The sequence below is a fragment of the Bufo bufo genome, chromosome 6, assembly GCF_905171765.1.
Source record: "Bufo bufo chromosome 6, aBufBuf1.1, whole genome shotgun sequence".
In the NCBI taxonomy this organism is placed as follows: domain Eukaryota; kingdom Metazoa; phylum Chordata; class Amphibia; order Anura; family Bufonidae; genus Bufo; species Bufo bufo.
This window is the reverse complement of record NC_053394.1, coordinates 8,075,231-8,094,779: the sequence shown is the minus strand read 5'-3', so window position 1 is coordinate 8,094,779 and position 19,549 is coordinate 8,075,231. Positions and strand designations below refer to the sequence as shown.

General features: G+C 45.0%; 1 protein-coding gene across 1 annotated transcript in view; it reads right to left on the bottom strand.

Annotated features, from left to right (window-relative positions):
• Positions 1–19,549, bottom strand: part of LOC121004617 (nebulin related anchoring protein) — a 113,316-nt gene that overhangs the window by 47,163 nt on the left and 46,604 nt on the right. The window contains exons 12-21 of the mRNA XM_040436847.1: positions 17,797–17,895; positions 17,480–17,578; positions 17,092–17,196; positions 16,545–16,652; positions 11,251–11,352; positions 10,866–11,063; positions 10,280–10,384; positions 9,917–10,015; positions 8,640–8,744; positions 5,914–6,021 (exon numbers count right to left, since the gene is read on the bottom strand). Coding sequence (XP_040292781.1) covers positions 5,914–6,021; positions 8,640–8,744; positions 9,917–10,015; positions 10,280–10,384; positions 10,866–11,063; positions 11,251–11,352; positions 16,545–16,652; positions 17,092–17,196; positions 17,480–17,578; positions 17,797–17,895 — 1,128 coding nt within the window. The remainder of the gene's footprint in view (positions 1–5,913; positions 6,022–8,639; positions 8,745–9,916; positions 10,016–10,279; positions 10,385–10,865; positions 11,064–11,250; positions 11,353–16,544; positions 16,653–17,091; positions 17,197–17,479; positions 17,579–17,796; positions 17,896–19,549) is intronic.

Sequence of the window (19,549 nt, the reverse complement as noted above, 5' to 3'; positions counted from 1 at the left end):
CCCAAGGTATTCCGTGAGGGGCATGGCGAGTTCCTAGACTTTTATATTTTTTGTCACAAGTTAGCGGAAAATGATGATTTTTTATTTATTTTTTTTCCCTTACAAAGTCTCATAATACACTAACTTGTGACAAAAAATAAAAACTTCCATGAACTCACTATGCCCATCAGCGAATACCTTGGGGTGTCTTCTTTCCAAAATGGGGTCACTTGTGGGGTAGTTATACTGCCCTGGCATTCTAGGGGCCCAAATGTGTGGTAAGGAGTTTGAAATCAAATTCTGTAAAAAATGACCAGTGAAATCCGAAAGGTGCTCTTTGGAATATGGGCCCCTTTGCCCACCTAGGCTGCAAAAAAGTGTCACACATCTGGTATCTCCGTATTCAGGAGAAGTTGGGGAATGTGTTTTGGGGTGTCATTTTACATATACCCATGCTGGGTGAGAGAAATATCTTGGCAAAAGACAACTTTTCCAATTTTTTTATACAAAGTTGGCATTTGACCAAGATATTTATCTCACCCAGCATGGGTATATGTAAAATGACACCCCAAAACACATTCCCCAACTTCTCCTGAATACGGAGATACCACATGTGTGACACTTTTTTGCAGCCTAGGTGGGCAAAGGGGCCCACATTCCAAAGAGCACCTTTCGGATGTCACCGGCCATTTTTTACAGAATTTGATTTCAAACTCCTTACCACACATTCGGGCCCCTAGAATGCCAGGGCAGTATAACTACCCCACAAGTGACCCCATTTTGGAAAGAAGACACCCCAAGGTATTCGCTGATGGGCATAGTGAGTTCATGGAAGTTTTTATTTTTTGTCACAAGTTAGTGGAATATGAGACTTTGTAAGAAAAAAAAAAATCATCATTTTCCGCTAACTTGTGACAAAAAATAAAAAGTTCTATGAACTCACTGTGCCCATGAGCGAATACCTTAGGGTGTGTACTTTCCGAAATGGGGTCATTTGTGGGGTGTTTGTACTGTCTGGCCATTGTAGAACCTCAGGAAACATGACAGGTACTCAGAAAGTCAGAGCTGCTTCAAAAAGCGGAAATTCACATTTTTGTACCATAGTTTGTAAACGCTATAACTTTTACCCAAACCATTTTTTTTTTTACCCAAACATTTTTTTTTATCAAAGACATGTAGAACAATAAATTTAGAGCAAAATTTATATATGGATGTCGTTTTTTTTGCAAAATTTTACAACTGAAAGTGAAAAATGTCATTTTTTTGCAAAAAAATCGTTAAATTTCGATTAATAACAAAAAAAGTAAAAATGTCAGCAGCAATGAAATACCACCAAATGAAAGCTCTATTAGTGAGAAGAAAAGGAGGTAAAATTCATTTGGGTGGTAAGTTGCATGACCGAGCAATAAACCGCTAAAGTTGTGGAGTGCCGATTAGTAAAAAAGGGCCTGGTCTTTAGGGGGGTATAAACCTGTGGTCCTTAAGTGGTTAAGGCTAAAATTAATGACATCACTAAGGGGTTAAAAATGCAATAGTGTCCCCTGAGTTGTGCGCCAACAAGATTTACTGCAGACACACAAATCTATAATAAAAAAAAGTGACATTTTTGGAAGGGTTTTTCCAATTTTAACGTGATTGTTAGGAGGCTAGACAATGCTCTGTGGCCTCGACTAGTCTGATACATTGTAGCAAACCAGCTGTCTAGGCAAGATACAATTGTAACCAACCCTCAGCCAGGAGCAGGATTAGCGTACTTTGACACGAGCGTTATTCTTTTCCGGTATTGAAATCTGGTAAAGGGTCTCAACACCGAAAAAAAAAACGCTTCAGTTTTGTCCCAATGCATTCTGAATGAAAAGCAATCCGTTCAGTATGCATCGGGATGTCTTCCGTTCCGTTCTTTGTACGTTATTTGACTGGATAAAATACCACAGCTTGCTGCGATATTTTTTCCGGCCAAAATTCCGGAACACTACCGCACTTGCCGGAAATTGGACGCATCGGACGATTGACGATACCGGAAAGACGGATCCGGTATTTCAATGAAAAAGTCTAATGGATCCGGAAAAAAAAGATATCCGTTTGCATACGGATTTCCGGATCCGGCAGGCAGTTCCGGCAACGGAACTGCCTGACGGATTCTAACAACGCTAGTGTGAAAGTACCCTTAGTTATGTGCATGATTACTGCCTCTGAATGTAAACAGGAGTGGTCTTATTCACTGACAGCAAGCACAGAGCTAGAAAATGAAAATCCTGGAATAAGCTGTAGCTTTCAGCAGAACCTTTGCGTAATGGAGAGCATTGTTTTGCCCCTGATGTTCTGTCCCGGGCCCCGGATGTCCTGCCTGTCAGATAGATACAACTGTAAGTCCTCAGGACGGCAATACAATTGAATGTAAGGCACTGGAAGAGCTGAAGGACCTGTGGTGACATCACAGGTCATGTATTCAGTGGTGAATGCGGTGGTTTAGAAGGACCTGCGATGATGTCACCATAATGTGACCAGTGCAGGAGAGGACGGCAGTGAAGAGGAGAAGTCCTGGGGAGAAAGATGTGGTGATGTCTGCTACATGAGGAGAGGGAAGTGAAGGGAGAGGCAGAGCAATGCTGGGAGTTGTGGTTAATGCTGGGCTGAAGGGAGTGATGTTATTTACATGGGACTGAATGTTGAATGGGTGATGTTGTTTACATGGAACTGCATGTTGGGGGGCGGCTGGGGAGGGGATGATGTTATTTATCTGGGACTGTATATTGGAGGGGGCTGGAGAGATGGTGTGATGTTTTTTACATGGGTCTCTACGGCAGAGGGAAGTAGTGTTATTTACATGGGACTGTATGGTAAAGGGGCTCAGGAATTATAATTTCTGAGGGCACTAAAGGGAGGAATATAACTACAGGGGGCACTGCAGGGGGCATTATAAATACTGGGGGCATTTCAGGACGAGCATTATGACAGCAGAGGGCAGTATAAATACTGGGGGCATTTCAGGGCGAGCTATATTCATTGGGGCTTGGGCTCCGGATCTTTTGAGACCCTAGCAACGCCACTGGCACCCAGTGAGTTCCGTCCCAATAGCCAGTAGATGGGCACCGCTTTTATCAGCTCCTCATGGGACCAAGGTCAGCTACAGAAGACAACCCCTTGGGCACTGACAGCGCCCACTCTAGCGCCACCTTAGGGTTGTGTGATACTGACTCCGTGCCAGGCGCCTCTGATGTGAATCTCAGCCAGGTGTAAACTGGACCGGTGCACCCCTGAGGCTACTGGTACTCTAATAACCAGAGGTAGCAGTCACATCTGGGTCCTGGTGCCTGAAGGAACCCCAAAACCCCTCTGCTCCCAGTATTCTGACTGGGGTTGGGGGCCCTGTCACAGATTTAAAATTGGGGCCCAGGAGCTTAAAGTCTCTGCCCTTGCTTTGGTGAATAATGTGCACCAGAGACTCCATGGTGGGGGTTCTTCTTTACATCCAGGGTCCTTGATGAGAAGGAAGAGACAGTGACCCCCCTCTACAGGTCTGCTGTGCAGGAATCTGGGAAAGCTGGGTGATAGCAAGTGGCTGCTGTAACAGACGCCAAGGAGACCCTTCCAGGAGCAGGAGCACCGGGGATGCCAGTTCTGTCCATGGACCACATCAGCGCCAGCGGGGGGTGTATCGCGGCTATCGTATCATCAGAGCCTGGAGAACTGGGGGATCACCCGTGAAGGAGCCGCGATATCAGCCATCTTGATTATCACACAGCTTTCCCCGATGCAGAAACAGTTGATATCATTTCAATCATATAGACGACTGGAAGAGCTCAATTCAGTGAATCTATTGTTCCCGGACATTAAAGTTTTATAGATATTTACAGTTGCAAGAAAAAGTATGTGAACCCTTTGGAATGATATGGATTTCTGCACAAATTGGTCATAAAATGTGATCTGATCTTCATCTAAGTCACAACAATAGACAATCACAGTCGGCTTAAACTAATAACACACAAAGAGTTAAATGTTACCATGTTTTTATTGAGCACACCATGTAAACATTCACAGTGCAGGTGGAAAAAGTATGTGAACCCTTGGATTTAATAACTGGTTGAACCTCCTTTGGCAGCAATAACTTCCACCAAACGTTTCCTGTAGTTGCAGATCAGACGTGCACAACGGTCAGGAGTAATTCTTCACCATTCCTCTTTACAGAACTGTTTCAGTTCAGCGATATTCTTGGGATGTCTGGTGTGAATCGCTTTCTTGAGGTCATGCCCACAGCATCTCCATCGGGTTGAGGTCAGGACTCTGACTGGGCCACTCCAGAAGGCGGATTTTCTTCTGTTTAAGCCATTCTGTTGTTGATTTACTTCTATGCTTTGGGTCGTTGTCCTGTTACAGCACCCATCTTCTGTTGAGCTTCAGCTGGTGGACAGATGGCCTTAAGTTCTCCTGCAAAATGTCTTGATAAACTTGGGAATTTATTTTTCCTTCGATGATAGCAATCTGTTCAGGCCCTGACACAGCAAAGCAGCCCCAAACCATCATGCCCCCACCACCATACTTCACAGTTGGGATGAGGTTTTGATGTTGGTGTGCTGTGCCTCTTTTTCTCCACACATAGTGTTGTGTGTTTCCTCCAAACAACTCCACTTTGGTTTCATCTGTCCACAGAATATTTTGCCAGTACTGCTGTGGGACATCCAGGTGCTCTTGTGCAAACTGTAAACGTGCAGCAATGTTTTTTTGGACAGCAGTGGCTTCCTTTGTGGTATCCTCCCATGAAATCCATTCTTGTTTAGTGTTTTATGTATCGTAGATTCGCTAACAGGGATGTTAGCATATGCCAGAGACTTCTGTAAGTCTTTAGCTGACACTCTAGGATTCTTCTTCACCTCATTGAGCAGTCTGCGCTGTGCTCTTGCAGTCATCTTTACAGGACGGCCACTCCTAGGGAGAGTAGCAGCAGTGCTGAACTTTCTCCATTTATAGACAATTTGTCTTACCGTGGACTGATGAACAGCAAGGCTTTTGGAGATACTTTTATAACCCTTTCCAGCTTCATGCAAGTCAACAATTCTTAATCGTAGGTCTTCTAAGAGCTCTTTTGTGCGAGGCATCATTCACATCAGGCAATGCTTCTTGTGAAAAGCAAACCCAGAACTGGTGTGTGTTTTTATAGAGCAGGGCAGCTGTAACCAACACCTCCAATCTCATCTCATTGATTGGACTCCAGTTGGCTGACACCTCACTCCAATTAGCTCTTGGAGATGTCATTAGTCTAGGGGTTCACATACTTTTTCCACCTGCACTGTGAATGTTTACATGGTGCGTTCAATAAAAACATGGTAACATTTAACTCTTTGTGTGTTATTAGTTTAAGCCGACTGTGATTGTCTATTGTTGTGACTTAGATGAAGATCAGATCACATTTTATGACCAATTTGTGCAGAAATTCATATCATTACAAAGGGTTCACATACTTTTTCTTGCAACTGTATGAAGCAGCCTCTTAGGGGACTTTCACACTAGCGTTAGAAGAATCCAGAAATCCGTTAGACTTATTCATTGAAATACCGGATCCGTCTTTCTGGTATCATCCGGAATAACGGATCCTGTATTTAAGTTTTTTAAAGCTAGAAAGAACTGTACATGCGCAGAACGGAAAACCGGATCCGGCGATGTGGCAATTGTCCGGATCCGGTATTAATATATTAATGCATGCTGCGGTATTTTGTCCGGTCAAATACCGTACAAGGGACGGAAGGGAAGAAATCCTGATGCATGCTGAACGGATTGCTTTCCATTCAGAATGCATTGGGACAAAACTGATGCGTTTTTTTCCAGTATTGCGACCTTTTACCGGATTTTAATACCAGAAAAGAATAACGCTAGTGTGAAAGTAGCCTAATCCGGGAGTCAGGAACTGTCTATGAGGCGGATGGATCGAGAACTCACGTCACTGGCGAGGTCACGTTTGGCTTTGGCGGTCAAGATGGACAACGAATCCAAAGTCAGCTCAAATCCCTTCTCCTTCTGCTTTTCCCAGCTGTTCTTATATAATGTCTGGACAAAGAAAGCAAGAAGGTGAGAAAAGAAAAGGTAAAGCATAAGGGGGGTTATAAGAAATACTGCAGATGTGGGGGGAGGGGTTCAAAATGCTATTCACTTCAATGGGTTAATATACACTGAACAAAAATATAAACACAACACTTTTGGTTTTGCTCCCATTTTGCATGAGCTGAACTCAAAGATCTGAAACATTTCCTACAGACACAGAAGACCCGTTACTCTCAGATATTGTTCACAGATCTGTCTGAATCTGTGTAGTGAGCGCTTCTCCTCTGCCAATATAATCCATCCCACCTCACAGGTGTGGCAGATCAAGGTGCTGATTAGACAGCATGAATATTGCACAGGTGTGCCTTAGACTGCCCACAATAAAGGGCCACTCTGAAATGTGCAGTTTTGCCTTACTGGGAGACTGGTTTTCTGACCCCCCCTATCTGCGGCCACCATTTGCCTCACGCAGTGCAACACATCTCCGTGGCATAGAGTTGATCAGGTTGTTGATTGTGGCCTGTGGGATGTCGGTCCACTCCTCTTCTGTGCGAAGTTGCAGAATATTGGCAGGAACTGGAACGCCGATCCAGAGCGTCCCAAACATGCTCGATGGGTGACATGTCCGGTGAGTATGCTGCCAGGCAAGAACTGGGATGTTTTCAGCTTCCAGGAGTTGTGCACAGATCCCTGCAATATGGGGCCGTGCATTATCAGGCTGCAACGTGAGGTGATGCTCGTGGATGAACGGCACAACAATGGCCCCCAGGATCTCCTCACGGGATCTCTGTGCATTCAGAATGCCATCAATAAAATGCACCTGTGTTCATTGTCCATAACATACGCCTGCCCATACCGTAACCCCACCGCCACCATGGGCCACTCCATCCACAACGCTGACGTCAGCAAACCGCTCAGCCACACGACGCCACACACGCTGTCTGCCATCTGCCATCTGCCCTGAACAGTGAAAACCGGGACTCATCCGTGAACAGAACGCCTCTCCAACGTGCCAGACGCCATCGAATGTGAGCATTTGCCCAATCAAGTCAGTTACGACGACGAACTGCAGTCAGGCCCAGACCCCAATGAGGACGACGAGCAGATGAGCTTCCCTGAGACGGCTTCTGGCAGTTTGTGCAGGAATTCTTTGGTTATGCAAACCGATTGTTGCTGCCGCTGTCCGGGTGGCTGGTCTCAGACGATCATGGAGGTGGACATGCTGGATGTGGAGGTCCTGGGCTGGTGTGGTTACACGTGGTCTGCGGTTGTGAGGCCGGTTGGATGTACTGCCAAATTCTCTGAAACGCCTTTGGAGACGGCTTATGGTAGAGAAATGAACATTCATTGCACGGGCAACAGCTCTGGTAGACATTCCTGCAGTCAGCATGCCAACTGCACGCTCCCTCAAACGTTACAACATCTGTGACATTGTGCTGTGTGATCAAACTGCACATTTCAGAGTGGACTTTTATTGTGGGCAGTCTAAGGCACACCTGTGCAATATTCAAGCAGTCTAATCAGCACCTTGATCTGCCACACCTGTGAGGTGGGATGGATTATCTCAGCAAAGGAGAAGCGCTCACTACACAGATTTAGACAGATTTGTGATCAATATTTGAGAGAGTAATGGGTCTTTTGTGTCTGTAGAAAATGTTTCAGATCTTTGAGTTCAGCTCATGCAAAATGGGAGCAAAACCAAAAGTGTTGCGTTTATATTTTTGTTCAGTGTGTATATATCTGTATGCAGTGAGATCCTGAGCTCCCTCTAGTGGTGGCTGTATATATCTGTATGTAGTAATCTCCTGAGCTCCCTCTAGTGGTGGCTGTATATATCTGTATGCAGTAATCTCCTGAGCTCCCTCTAGGGGTGGCTGTATATATCTGTATGTAGTAATATCCTGAGCTCCCTCTAGTGGTTGCTGTATATATCTGTATGCAGTAATCTCCTGAGCTCCCTCTAGTGGTGGCTGTATATATCTGTATGCAGTGAGATCCTGAGCTCCCTCTAGTGGTGGCTGTATATATCTGTATGTAGTAATCTCCTGAGCTCCCTCTAGTGGTGGCTGTATATATCTGTATGCAGTAATCTCCTGAGCTCCCTCTAGGGGTGGCTGTATATATCTGTATGTAGTAATATCCTGAGCTCCCTCTAGTGGTTGCTGTATATATCTGTATGCAGTAATCTCCTGAGCTCCCTCTAGTGGTGGCTGTATATATCTGTATGTAGTAATCTCCTGAGCTCCCCCTAAGGGCTCTTTCAGATGAGTGTATTCAGTCCAGAAATCACGCTGCATGTAAGAGTGTGATTCTCTGTTCTGGACACTGCTCGTCTTGCAGGTGCGCATGGCATTATCCTGAGTTATAATTCTATGTTCCTTACTTCTACAGCACCATACTGACATAAAGCTGCCACTATGATTCTGTAGCAATAAGGTCAAAAAGCACATTTTTTTTCAATTTTACCCCACAAAGAATTTTCTGCCCGATTTCCAATACAAAACATGGTGGCAAAAAATAAGCCCTCATATGGCTATGTGAACGAAAAAATGAAAAGGTTGGTAATAGGCCCGGTCTTTAAGGGGTTAATGTCTGGGGTTCCTGGGGTGGAGGAATGACCTCACCTCGCTGAGGTTGGTAGCGTTGATCCTGGCTTGCTGGAAGGTGGGCTCATCATGGTGCATGGTGTAGTGGTGCAGGAGATCCTCCATGCCAGATTTATACACAAGCTGCATCACAATATCAGACAATGTTAGTAAATGGGACTGATACCCCTAAATATCCTAGAACCCCCAATCTTCTGTGCAGACTTATAGAAATCACCATGACCAGCAGAGGGGTATGAGAACTTTAGCAAGCTATACTAATGTAAAGTTGCGGCTCATGAGATTTACTTTCAGGTTACATTGTTTTCCTTTGCATACAGTGTTACCCCTTTAATGCATTGTGGGGGGGGGGGGGGGGGGGGGAGTATCCACCACATCCGATAATTGTACAGTCCCTGTTGTACAGATGACATTTCTCAGACTGCAAATCACCAGGGCAATCTCTGCAGACACTGATCAATCAGGAAACGCTGGAAGATTTCAGCTCTGAAGCGTACTGAATTGTAAGTGCAGCTCTGGAGAATATTCATAACATGGCGAATGCCTATTTTAATAACAACCATCGCATACGGTGCCCCCTTAAAGGCTATGTACACCTTTGGGGGCATTTTTTTTATTATTGCATTGTACTCATTATGAGCAAAAAAAACACATTTTTTAATTGGTCTTTATTAAAAAATATGGAGTCCTTTTCTCTGTACAGAGCTGAGATGCTCCAGTAGCTGCCTTTGGATTTTCTCTCTTTTCCATCAGTTGGGGAGCTGATGGCTCCTTATCTCTGCTCTCTGACATTATAAACACTCATTATAGCTCAGTCCTTCTCTTACTGATAAGAATGTGGCTTAATAAGTGTTTATGACCTCTCAGCAATTTAGAGAAAAGGGTTATTAGATGACAAAGTGAAAGCAGGATGCACACAGCTAGAAAAACAATGAACCCTTTGTGACAGAACAGCTCAATATTTTTTTTTAAATAAAGACCAATTTAAAAAAATTATTTTTAGCCCCATATGAGGAAAATGCAATCATAAAAAAAATGCACCCAAAGATGTACATAGCCTTTAAGACACATCAGAAAAATGGTGGAATTCCCCTTTAAACCTTGTTAGCGGCTTACTACATGGGGAGTGATGATGATGGTGTTAGTAGCTTTTTCACCTGGCTGTCACCCTCATGCCCTCTATGCAGGTAAGTGGACGCACTGCTATGTTTATAGGGATCTGCCTCCATATCCTGAGGAGAACCGATCATTTACCCCCTCTGCACGCCTGGCCCTTTAAATCCTATCCCACTCACATCGCTCTGCAGTTCCTGACTCTTCTTAGCATGTCTGATCTGCGGGTTGTCAGCGACGCTGGTGAACTTCAGAGCGTCTGCCTTCTGACGATACTTTGTCTGTAAAAAAAAAAAAGGTTAAGAAAATATGAACTTTCATTATTGGCTCCTAGGAAAGCTGGGTGACCAGTCTGGCCAACCTCCCACAAAGCCCTCACCAAGCTTTTCCAAACCCCTGAATGGAAAACAGTCACTATGGAGCAGCAACAGGGGGGTGGGGGGTACGACTGCCCAGCGGAGCAGATTGTCATTCAGGCTTCCAGAGAAGCTGGGTGAGAGGCCACTGTGCTGGGGGCCACCATGGTGGCCCTTCTGAGGTCTCACCTCGCTGACCAGATCTCCGGCTTTCTTCGCTTGCTTCACGTTCAGGCTTCCCTCTGTCATCCACCCGACCCCCTTCATCCACGCCAGGTCCGACTTGTACTGATGCTGGGAAAGAACAGATGGAGCAGACTTTAGTTTCTCCCCCACAATACACTGGACTCTGCAGCAAACTGGTTTTCATCCCTATCCCCAGTAAATAGAAGCCCTGGAACTGTCATATCTGACCCTGGAAAAGCTGAGTGGCAATTACAGGCCTGTGGTCACTCATCTCCCCCAGACTCCTGAATGGTACATCTCAGCCCAAGGCATCAATCTGGGATTCTGGGAAAGCTGGGTGACAACCCCTGCACCAGCAGTAATATTAGGTCTGAAAGACAGCGATAACAAAGGAATGTCCTGGAACTAAGAGGTTAATACACAGACACTGCAACAATGTATCCAGTCTAGACTCCACACAGATACATTGTAACAATCTGATGTCTTAGGTCTGTTCAGAATGCTCCCATTCACTGACACCGTGCAGAGATCTTGGAAATGGAGAGGATCTGTAACACAAGCTTGCAGGATATCACCTGCCACCGCTGACCTCGCTCTGCAGGCCGTAGGCTTTCTTGGCCCATGCGACCTTCATGTCCTCGGGCAGCAGGGTGTACTGGTGGAGCTTGGTGCGGTAGTCCAGGTCGCTCGCCAGTGCCTGCGCCTGCTTGGCGTGAGTCAGGTTCACCATGTCCATCGGCAAATGGAAGCGCGTCTTCGACTCCTCGAATCCTTTCTTGTAGTTGATCTGGAAGGGAAATCAACAAGTTTCATCAATAGCTTTACCCTAAAATGAATGATACGTGTCACCCAGCTTTCCCAGGCCCCGGAATGGCAGGCACTGATTTGGGATGTCTCAGGCACATTAGCCGCTCCGGCTTTTAGGAAAGCTGGATGACTGTAATGGCGGACAAATACGGATGTGTATCTGTCACCTCGCTGCTCAGCTTCCCAACTTGCATAGAATGGAGGAGTCGCAAGTCACTGGTCGCTGCCGCCTTTCCTTTATATTTCTCATATTCTTCTCTGTATTTGATCTGTAGGCGATAGAAAGCACATCTTACACTCCAGTCACATCCAAAGCTGCATTAAAAAAATTATATATTTTTTCCTTATCTGATAGATTCTGCTGTTATAATATATTATTCTCCAGTCACATCCAGTTCAGCTGTATTTGTCTCTCAGTTGGTTCTGCTATTGCATCGTGTCTTACTCTCTAGTCACATCCAAAGCTGTGTTCACAAGTGTGACGGCTTAGAAATAAATATCAGTTTCAGCAAAAACGCTTCCGTTACTGATAATAATACAACCGCCTGCATCCGTTATAAACGGATCCGGTTCTATGGCGGGATGTGCTCGCAACTGACTGTGCAAGCAGAGACGGAGTGGAACAGAACAGAGGGAAGTATTTTTTTTTATGTATGCGGCTATGCCTACCCCGGGGGGCCCCCGGCATTGTGAACTTTTTAGAATTTAGAAAGGGAACCTGCTGGCCATATACGTATATATAAGACAGGGGGGAGGGGGCAAAATCTAATATATACAGAGTGAGGGGGGGCAAAATCTAATATATACAGAGAGAGGGGGGCAAAATCTAATATATACAGAGTGAGAGGGGGCAAAATCTAATATATACAGAGTGAGAGGGGGCAAAATCTAATATATACAGAGTGAGAGGGGGCAAAATCTAATATATACAGAGTGAGGGGGGGCAAAATCTAATATATACAGAGTGAGGGGGGGCAAAATCTAATATCTACAGAGTGAGGGGGGGCAAAATCTAATATCTACAGAGTGAGGGGGGGCAAAATCTAATATATACAGAGAGAGGGGGGCAAAATCTAATATATACAGAGTGAGGGGGGGCAAAATCTAATATATACAGAGTGAGGGGGGGCAAAATCTAATATATACAGAGTGAGGGGGGGCAAAATCTAATATCTACAGAGTGAGGGGGGGCAAAATCTAATATCTACAGAGTGAGGGGGGGGCAAAATCTAATATATACAGAGTGAGGGGGGGCAAAATCTAATATCTACAGAGTGAGGGGGGGGCAAAATCTAATATATACAGAGTGAGGGGGGGCAAAATCTAATATATACAGAGTGAGGGGGGGGGCAAAATCTAATATATACAGAGTGAGGGGGGGCAAAATCTAATATCTACAGAGTGAGGGGGGGCAAAATCTAATATCTACAGAGTGAGGGGGGGGGCAAAATCTAATATCTACAGAGTGAGGGGGGGGGCAAAATCTAATATATACAGAGTGAGAGGGGGGCAAAATCTAATATATACAGAGTAAGAGGGGGCAAAATCTAATATATACAGAGTGAGGGGGGGCAAAATCTAATATATACAGAGTGAGGGGGGGCAAAATCTAATATTTACAGAGTGAGGGGGGGCAAAATCTAATATATACAGAGTGAGAGGGGGGCAAAATCTAATATATACAGAGTGAGGGGGGGCAAAATCTAATATATACAGAGTGAGGGGGGGCAAAATCTAATATATACAGAGTGAGGGGGGGCAAAATCTAATATCTACAGAGTGAGGGGGGGGGGCAAAATCTAATATATACAGAGTGAGAGGGGGGGCAAAATCTAATATATACAGAGTAAGAGGGGGCAAAATCTAATATATACAGAGTGAGGGGGGGCAAAATCTAATATCTACAGAGTGAGGGGGGGCAAAATCTAATATATACAGAGTAAGGGGGGGCAAAATCTAATATATACAGAGTGAGAGGGGGCAAAATCTAATATATACAGAGTGAGGGGGGGCAAAATCTAATATATACAGAGTAAGGGGGGCAAAATCTAATATATACAGAGTGAGGGGGGCAAAATCTAATATATACAGAGTGAGGGGGGGCAAAATCTAATATATACAGAGTGAGGGGGGGCAAAATCTAATATCTACAGAGTGAGGGGGGGCAAAATCTAATATATACAGAGAGAGGGGGGCAAAATCTAATATATACAGAGTGAGAGGGGGCAAAATCTAATATATACAGAGTGAGAGGGGGCAAAATCTAATATATACAGAGTGAGGGGGGGCAAAATCTAATATATACAGAGTGAGGGGGGGCAAAATCTAATATCTACAGAGTGAGGGGGGGCAAAATCTAATATCTACAGAGTGAGGGGGGGCAAAATCTAATATATACAGAGAGAGGGGGGCAAAATCTAATATATACAGAGTGAGGGGGGGCAAAATCTAATATATACAGAGTGAGGGGGGGCAAAATCTAATATCTACAGAGTGAGGGGGGGGCAAAATCTAATATCTACAGAGTGAGGGGGGGGGCAAAATCTAATATATACAGAGTGAGGGGGGGGCAAAATCTAATATCTACAGAGTGAGGGGGGGGCAAAATCTAATATATACAGAGTGAGGGGGGGCAAAATCTAATATATACAGAGTGAGGGGGGGGGGCAAAATCTAATATATACAGAGTGAGGGGGGGCAAAATCTAATATCTACAGAGTGAGGGGGGGCAAAATCTAATATCTACAGAGTGAGGGGGGGGGGCAAAATCTAATATCTACAGAGTGAGGGGGGGGGCAAAATCTAATATATACAGAGTGAGAGGGGGGCAAAATCTAATATATACAGAGTAAGAGGGGGCAAAATCTAATATATACAGAGTGAGGGGGGGCAAAATCTAATATATACAGAGTGAGGGGGGGCAAAATCTAATATTTACAGAGTGAGGGGGGGCAAAATCTAATATATACAGAGTGAGAGGGGGGCAAAATCTAATATATACAGAGTGAGGGGGGGCAAAATCTAATATATACAGAGTGAGGGGGGGCAAAATCTAATATATACAGAGTGAGGGGGGGCAAAATCTAATATCTACAGAGTGAGGGGGGGGGGCAAAATCTAATATATACAGAGTGAGAGGGGGGGCAAAATCTAATATATACAGAGTAAGAGGGGGCAAAATCTAATATATACAGAGTGAGGGGGGGCAAAATCTAATATCTACAGAGTGAGGGGGGGCAAAATCTAATATATACAGAGTAAGGGGGGGCAAAATCTAATATATACAGAGTGAGAGGGGGCAAAATCTAATATATACAGAGTGAGGGGGGGCAAAATCTAATATATACAGAGTAAGGGGGGCAAAATCTAATATATACAGAGTGAGGGGGGCAAAATCTAATATATACAGAGTGAGGGGGGGCAAAATCTAATATATACAGAGTGAGGGGGGGCAAAATCTAATATCTACAGAGTGAGGGGGGGCAAAATCTAATATATACAGAGTGAGAGGGGGCAAAATCTAATATCTACAGAGTGAGGGGGGGGGGCAAAATCTAATATCTACAGAGTGAGGGGGGGGGGGGCAAAATCTAATATATACAGAGTGAGAGGGGGCAAAATCTAATATATACAGAGTGAGAGGGGGCAAAATCTAATATATACAGAGTGAGGGGGGGGGGCAAAATCTAATATATACAGAGTGAGGGGGGGCAAAATCTAATATATACAGAGTGAGAGGGGGCAAAATCTAATATCTACAGAGTGAGAGGGGGCAAAATAAACTATATACAGAGTGAGGGGGGCAAAATCTAATATCTACAGAGTGAGAGGGGGCAAAATAAACTATATACAGAGTGAGGGGGGGCAAAATCTAATATATACAGAGTGAGGGGGGGCAAAATCTAATATATACAGAGTGAGGGGGGGCAAAATCTAATATATACAGAGTGAGAGGGGGCAAAATCTAATATATACAGAGTGAGGGGGGCAAAATCTAATATCTACAGAGTGAGAGGGGGCAAAATAAACTATATACAGAGTGAGGGGGGGCAAAATCTAATATATACAGAGTGAGAGGGGGGCATGATCTAATATATACAGAGTGAGGGGGGGCAAAATCTAATATATACAGAGTGAGGGGGGGCAAAATCTAATATATACAGAGTGAGGGGGGCAAAATCTAATATCTACAGAGTGAGAGGGGGCAAAATAAACTATATACAGAGTGAGAGGGGGCAAAATCTAATATATACAGAGTGAGGGGGGGCAAAATCTAATATATACAGAGTGAGAGGGGGGCAAAATCTAATATATACAGAGTGAGGGGGGGCAAAATCTAATATATACAGAGTGAGGGGGGGGCAAAATCTAATATATACAGAGTGAGGGGGGGCAAAATCTAATATATACAGAGTGAGGGGGGGCAAAATAAACTATATACAGAGTGAGAGGGGGCAAAATCTAATATATACAGAGTGAGAGGGGGGCAAAATCTAATATATACAGAGTGAGAGGGGGGGCAAAATCTAATATTTACAGAGTGAGAGGGGGGGCAAAATCTAATATATACAGAGTGAGGGGGGGGGGCAAAATCTAATATATACAGAGTGAGGGGGGCAAAATCTAATATATACAGAGTGAGGGGGGGCAAAATCTAATATATACAGAGTGAGGGGGGGGCAAAATCTAATATATACAGAGTGAGAGGGGGCAAAATCTAATATATACAGAGAGAGGGGGGCAAAATCTAATATTTACAGAGTGAGAGGGGGCAAAATCTAATATATACAGAGTGAGGGGGGGGGCAAAATCTAATATATACAGAGTGAGAGGGGGCAAAATCTAATATATACAGAGAGAGGGGGGGGGGGCAAAATCTAATATATACAGAGTGAGGGGGGGCAAAATCTAATATATACAGAGAGAGGGGGGGGGGCAAAATCTAATATATACAGAGTGAGAGGGGGCAAAATCTAATATATACAGAGAGAGGGGGGCAAAATCTAATATTTACAGAGTGAGAGGGGGCAAAATCTAATATATACAGAGTGAGGGGGGGGGGCAAAATCTAATATATACAGAGTGAGGGGGGGGGGGGCAAAATCTAATATATACAGAGTGAGGGGGGCAAAATCTAATATATACAGAGAGAGGGGGGCAAAATCTAATATTTACAGAGTGAGAGGGGGCAAAATCTAATATATACAGAGTGAGGGGGGGGGGGCAAAATCTAATATATACAGAGTGAGAAGGGCAAAATCTAATATATACAGAGGGGGCAAAATTATATATATATAGCGTTGAAGGGGCAAAATTCAAACCTATAATGGGGGGCCAAAGTTTACCCTGGGTCCCATAGAATTCTAGTTCCGCCACTGTGTCTCCCCATATGGAGGCGGAGCCCTGTGGCCCCGGTGGGATCGCTGCCCCTCGAGCTGTGCCACGCTTGCTCCCCACTTACGTCACTTGCCAGGTCCCCTGAGGCTTTGGCGGCCATCATGGCCAGGTTGTCCAGGCTCATCTCGAAGTTCTGCCCTTTGCTCTTCTTCCATTGCTCCTTGTATCTGTTCTGTAACAAAGACGGATCCCATCAGTAAATGCACAGAGATCCGCGGGCCCCCGATCCCAGAGCGCGGTGGATAACGGGGGGAGGGGCACAGCTATTATATACATGGGATGTATGGGAAGGAGTCAGGAACATGACAGATTCCAAGATGGCGGAGGGAGCAGTGATGCAGGTCCCAGCATAGGCGGGGGACGGTCATTGTATATCTGAGCAGATGCCACATTCTGGAGCCTGGGAAAGCTGGGTGACAACTTCTGACCCATGATGGCGATCATACTGGATGTCACCCAGCTTTCCTAGAAGCAGATGGATCTGAAAGGTGCTGAAGCTTGGGAAAGGATCTGGGAACTTCTGATGGATATTTAGTGATTCCTGACCCCCTGTGTTACCCCCTCAGTTCCCCCGGGTGGGGGAGGGGCGGCATGCAGTGATGTGACCGTACCTGGCTGTAGAGTTCAGCGTTCGCCTTCGCCTTCACTAATTCCGGGACGTCCTGGGTCAGGGTGTAGCGGGTCTTGGATTTCTCGTACTCCGCTCTGTAATTCAGCTGAAGAGACAGAAAACACGTCTCACAGCTGAGGGTTTGTTACAACTGTGTCATTGGATCCACAAATCTCTCCTGCCCTGACACTTTCAGGCTGTTTATCCCACAGAGGATTGTCTAAGATGGATACAATTGTAACAAACCCTCAGCTGTGAGAAGTATCAGGTCAGGATGGGTTTTGTGTAAACAATAACATTTCCATTCACTGTCAGCAAGCAGAGATCCTAAAAATAGTGAGGGAAAGAAAGGCAAAGCATTATCAGCCGTTAGGGTCGTGCTAACTTACATCACTCAGCTGCTGAGCATTAACCCTCGCTTGTACAATCTGCGGGGTATCGGTGACAGAGCTGAACTTCACCCGGTCAATGCTCTGCCGGTAATTTACCTGCAGGAAAAAAGCAGCGAAACGGGAATGAGTCAGGAGCCGCGCAGTGATCTGCACACTCTGAAATACTCTGTGCTGCTGGGGGCCCTGCTCATTCCACTATGTAACTCTAAGGTCAGTCTGTGACCATGGACAAGATCAGTACACTCCTCTCCTAAAATACTCTGTACCGCTGTGAGACTCCTGTTCCATCTTTGTATTTAACCTGTGCGACTTACATCCTTCAGGGGGAGCAGCTTCTTTGTGGTCTGGTAAGATGGAGCGAGGTTTGCTGGGTAACAGTATTCGCCGTCAACCTTGTCTGATTTGTAGGAAAGCTGCAGGACAAAACCGAGAGCGCAAATCAGTGTCCATCCATTCTGTTACTTCCACTGTCACTGGGGTGGCCACAGGGTCTAGAGAGCGACCCACTACTATCAGTCACCACTAGAGGGAGCTCACTACATACAGATTATACAGCCACCACTAGAGGGAGCTCACTACATACAGATTATACAGCCACCACTAGAGGGAGCTCACTACATACAGATTATACGGCCACCACTAGAGGGACCCCACTACATATAGATTATTAGTCACCACTAGAGGGAGCTCACTACATACAGATTATACAGCCACCCCTAGAGAGAGCTCACTACATACAGATTATTAGTCACCACTAGAGGGAGCTCACTACATACTGATTATACAGCCACCCCTAGAGAGAGCTCACTACATACAGATTATACAGCCACCACTAGGGGGAGCTCACTACATACAGATTATACAGTCACCACTAGAGGGAACTCACTACATACAGATTATTAGTCACCACTAGAGGGAGCTCACTGCATACTGATTATACAGCCACCCCTAGAGAGAGCTCACTACATACAGATTATACAGCCACCACTAGAGGGAGCTCACTACATATAGAATATACAGCCACCACTAGAGGGAGCTCACTACATACAGATTATACGGCCACCCCTAGAGAGAGCTCACTACATACAGATTATACAGCCACCACTAGAGGAAGCTCACTACATACAGATTATACAGTCACCACTAGAGGGAGCTCACTACATACAGATTATACAGCCACCACTAGAGAGAGCTCACTACATACAGATTATAGAGCCATCACTAGATGGAGCTCACTACATACAGATTATACAGTCACCACTAGAGGGAGCTCACTACATACAGATTATACGGCCACCACTAGAGGGAGCTCACTACATACAGATTATACAGCCACCACTAGAGGGACCCCACTACATATAGATTATACAGCCACCACTAGAGGGACCCCACTACATATAGATTATTAGTCACCACTAGAGGGAGCTCACTACATACAGATTATACAGCCACCACTAGAGGGAGCTCACTACATACAGATTATACCGCCACCACTAGAGGGAGCTCACTACATACAGATTATACAGCCACCACTAGAGGGACCCCACTACATATAGATTATACAGCCACCACTAGAGGGACCCCACTACATATAGATTATTAGTCACCACTAGAGGGAGCTCACTACATACTGATTATACGGCCACCACTAGAGGGAGTTCACTACATACAGATTATACAGCCACCACTAGAGGGAGCTCACTACATACAGATTATACAGCCACCACTAGAGGGACCCCACTACATATAGATTATTAGTCACTACTAGCCTGAGCTCACTACATACAGATTATACAGCCACCACTAGAGGGAGCTCACTACATACAGATTATACAGTCACCACTAGAGGGAGCTCACTACATCCAGATTATACAGTCACCACTAGAGGGAGCTCACTACATACAGATTATACAGTCACCACTAGAGGGAGCTCAATACATACAGGTTATACAGTCACCACTAGGGGGAGATCACTACATACAGATTATACAGTCACCACTAGGGGGAGCTCACTACATACAGATTATACAGTCACCACTAGCGGGAGCTCACTACATACAGATTATA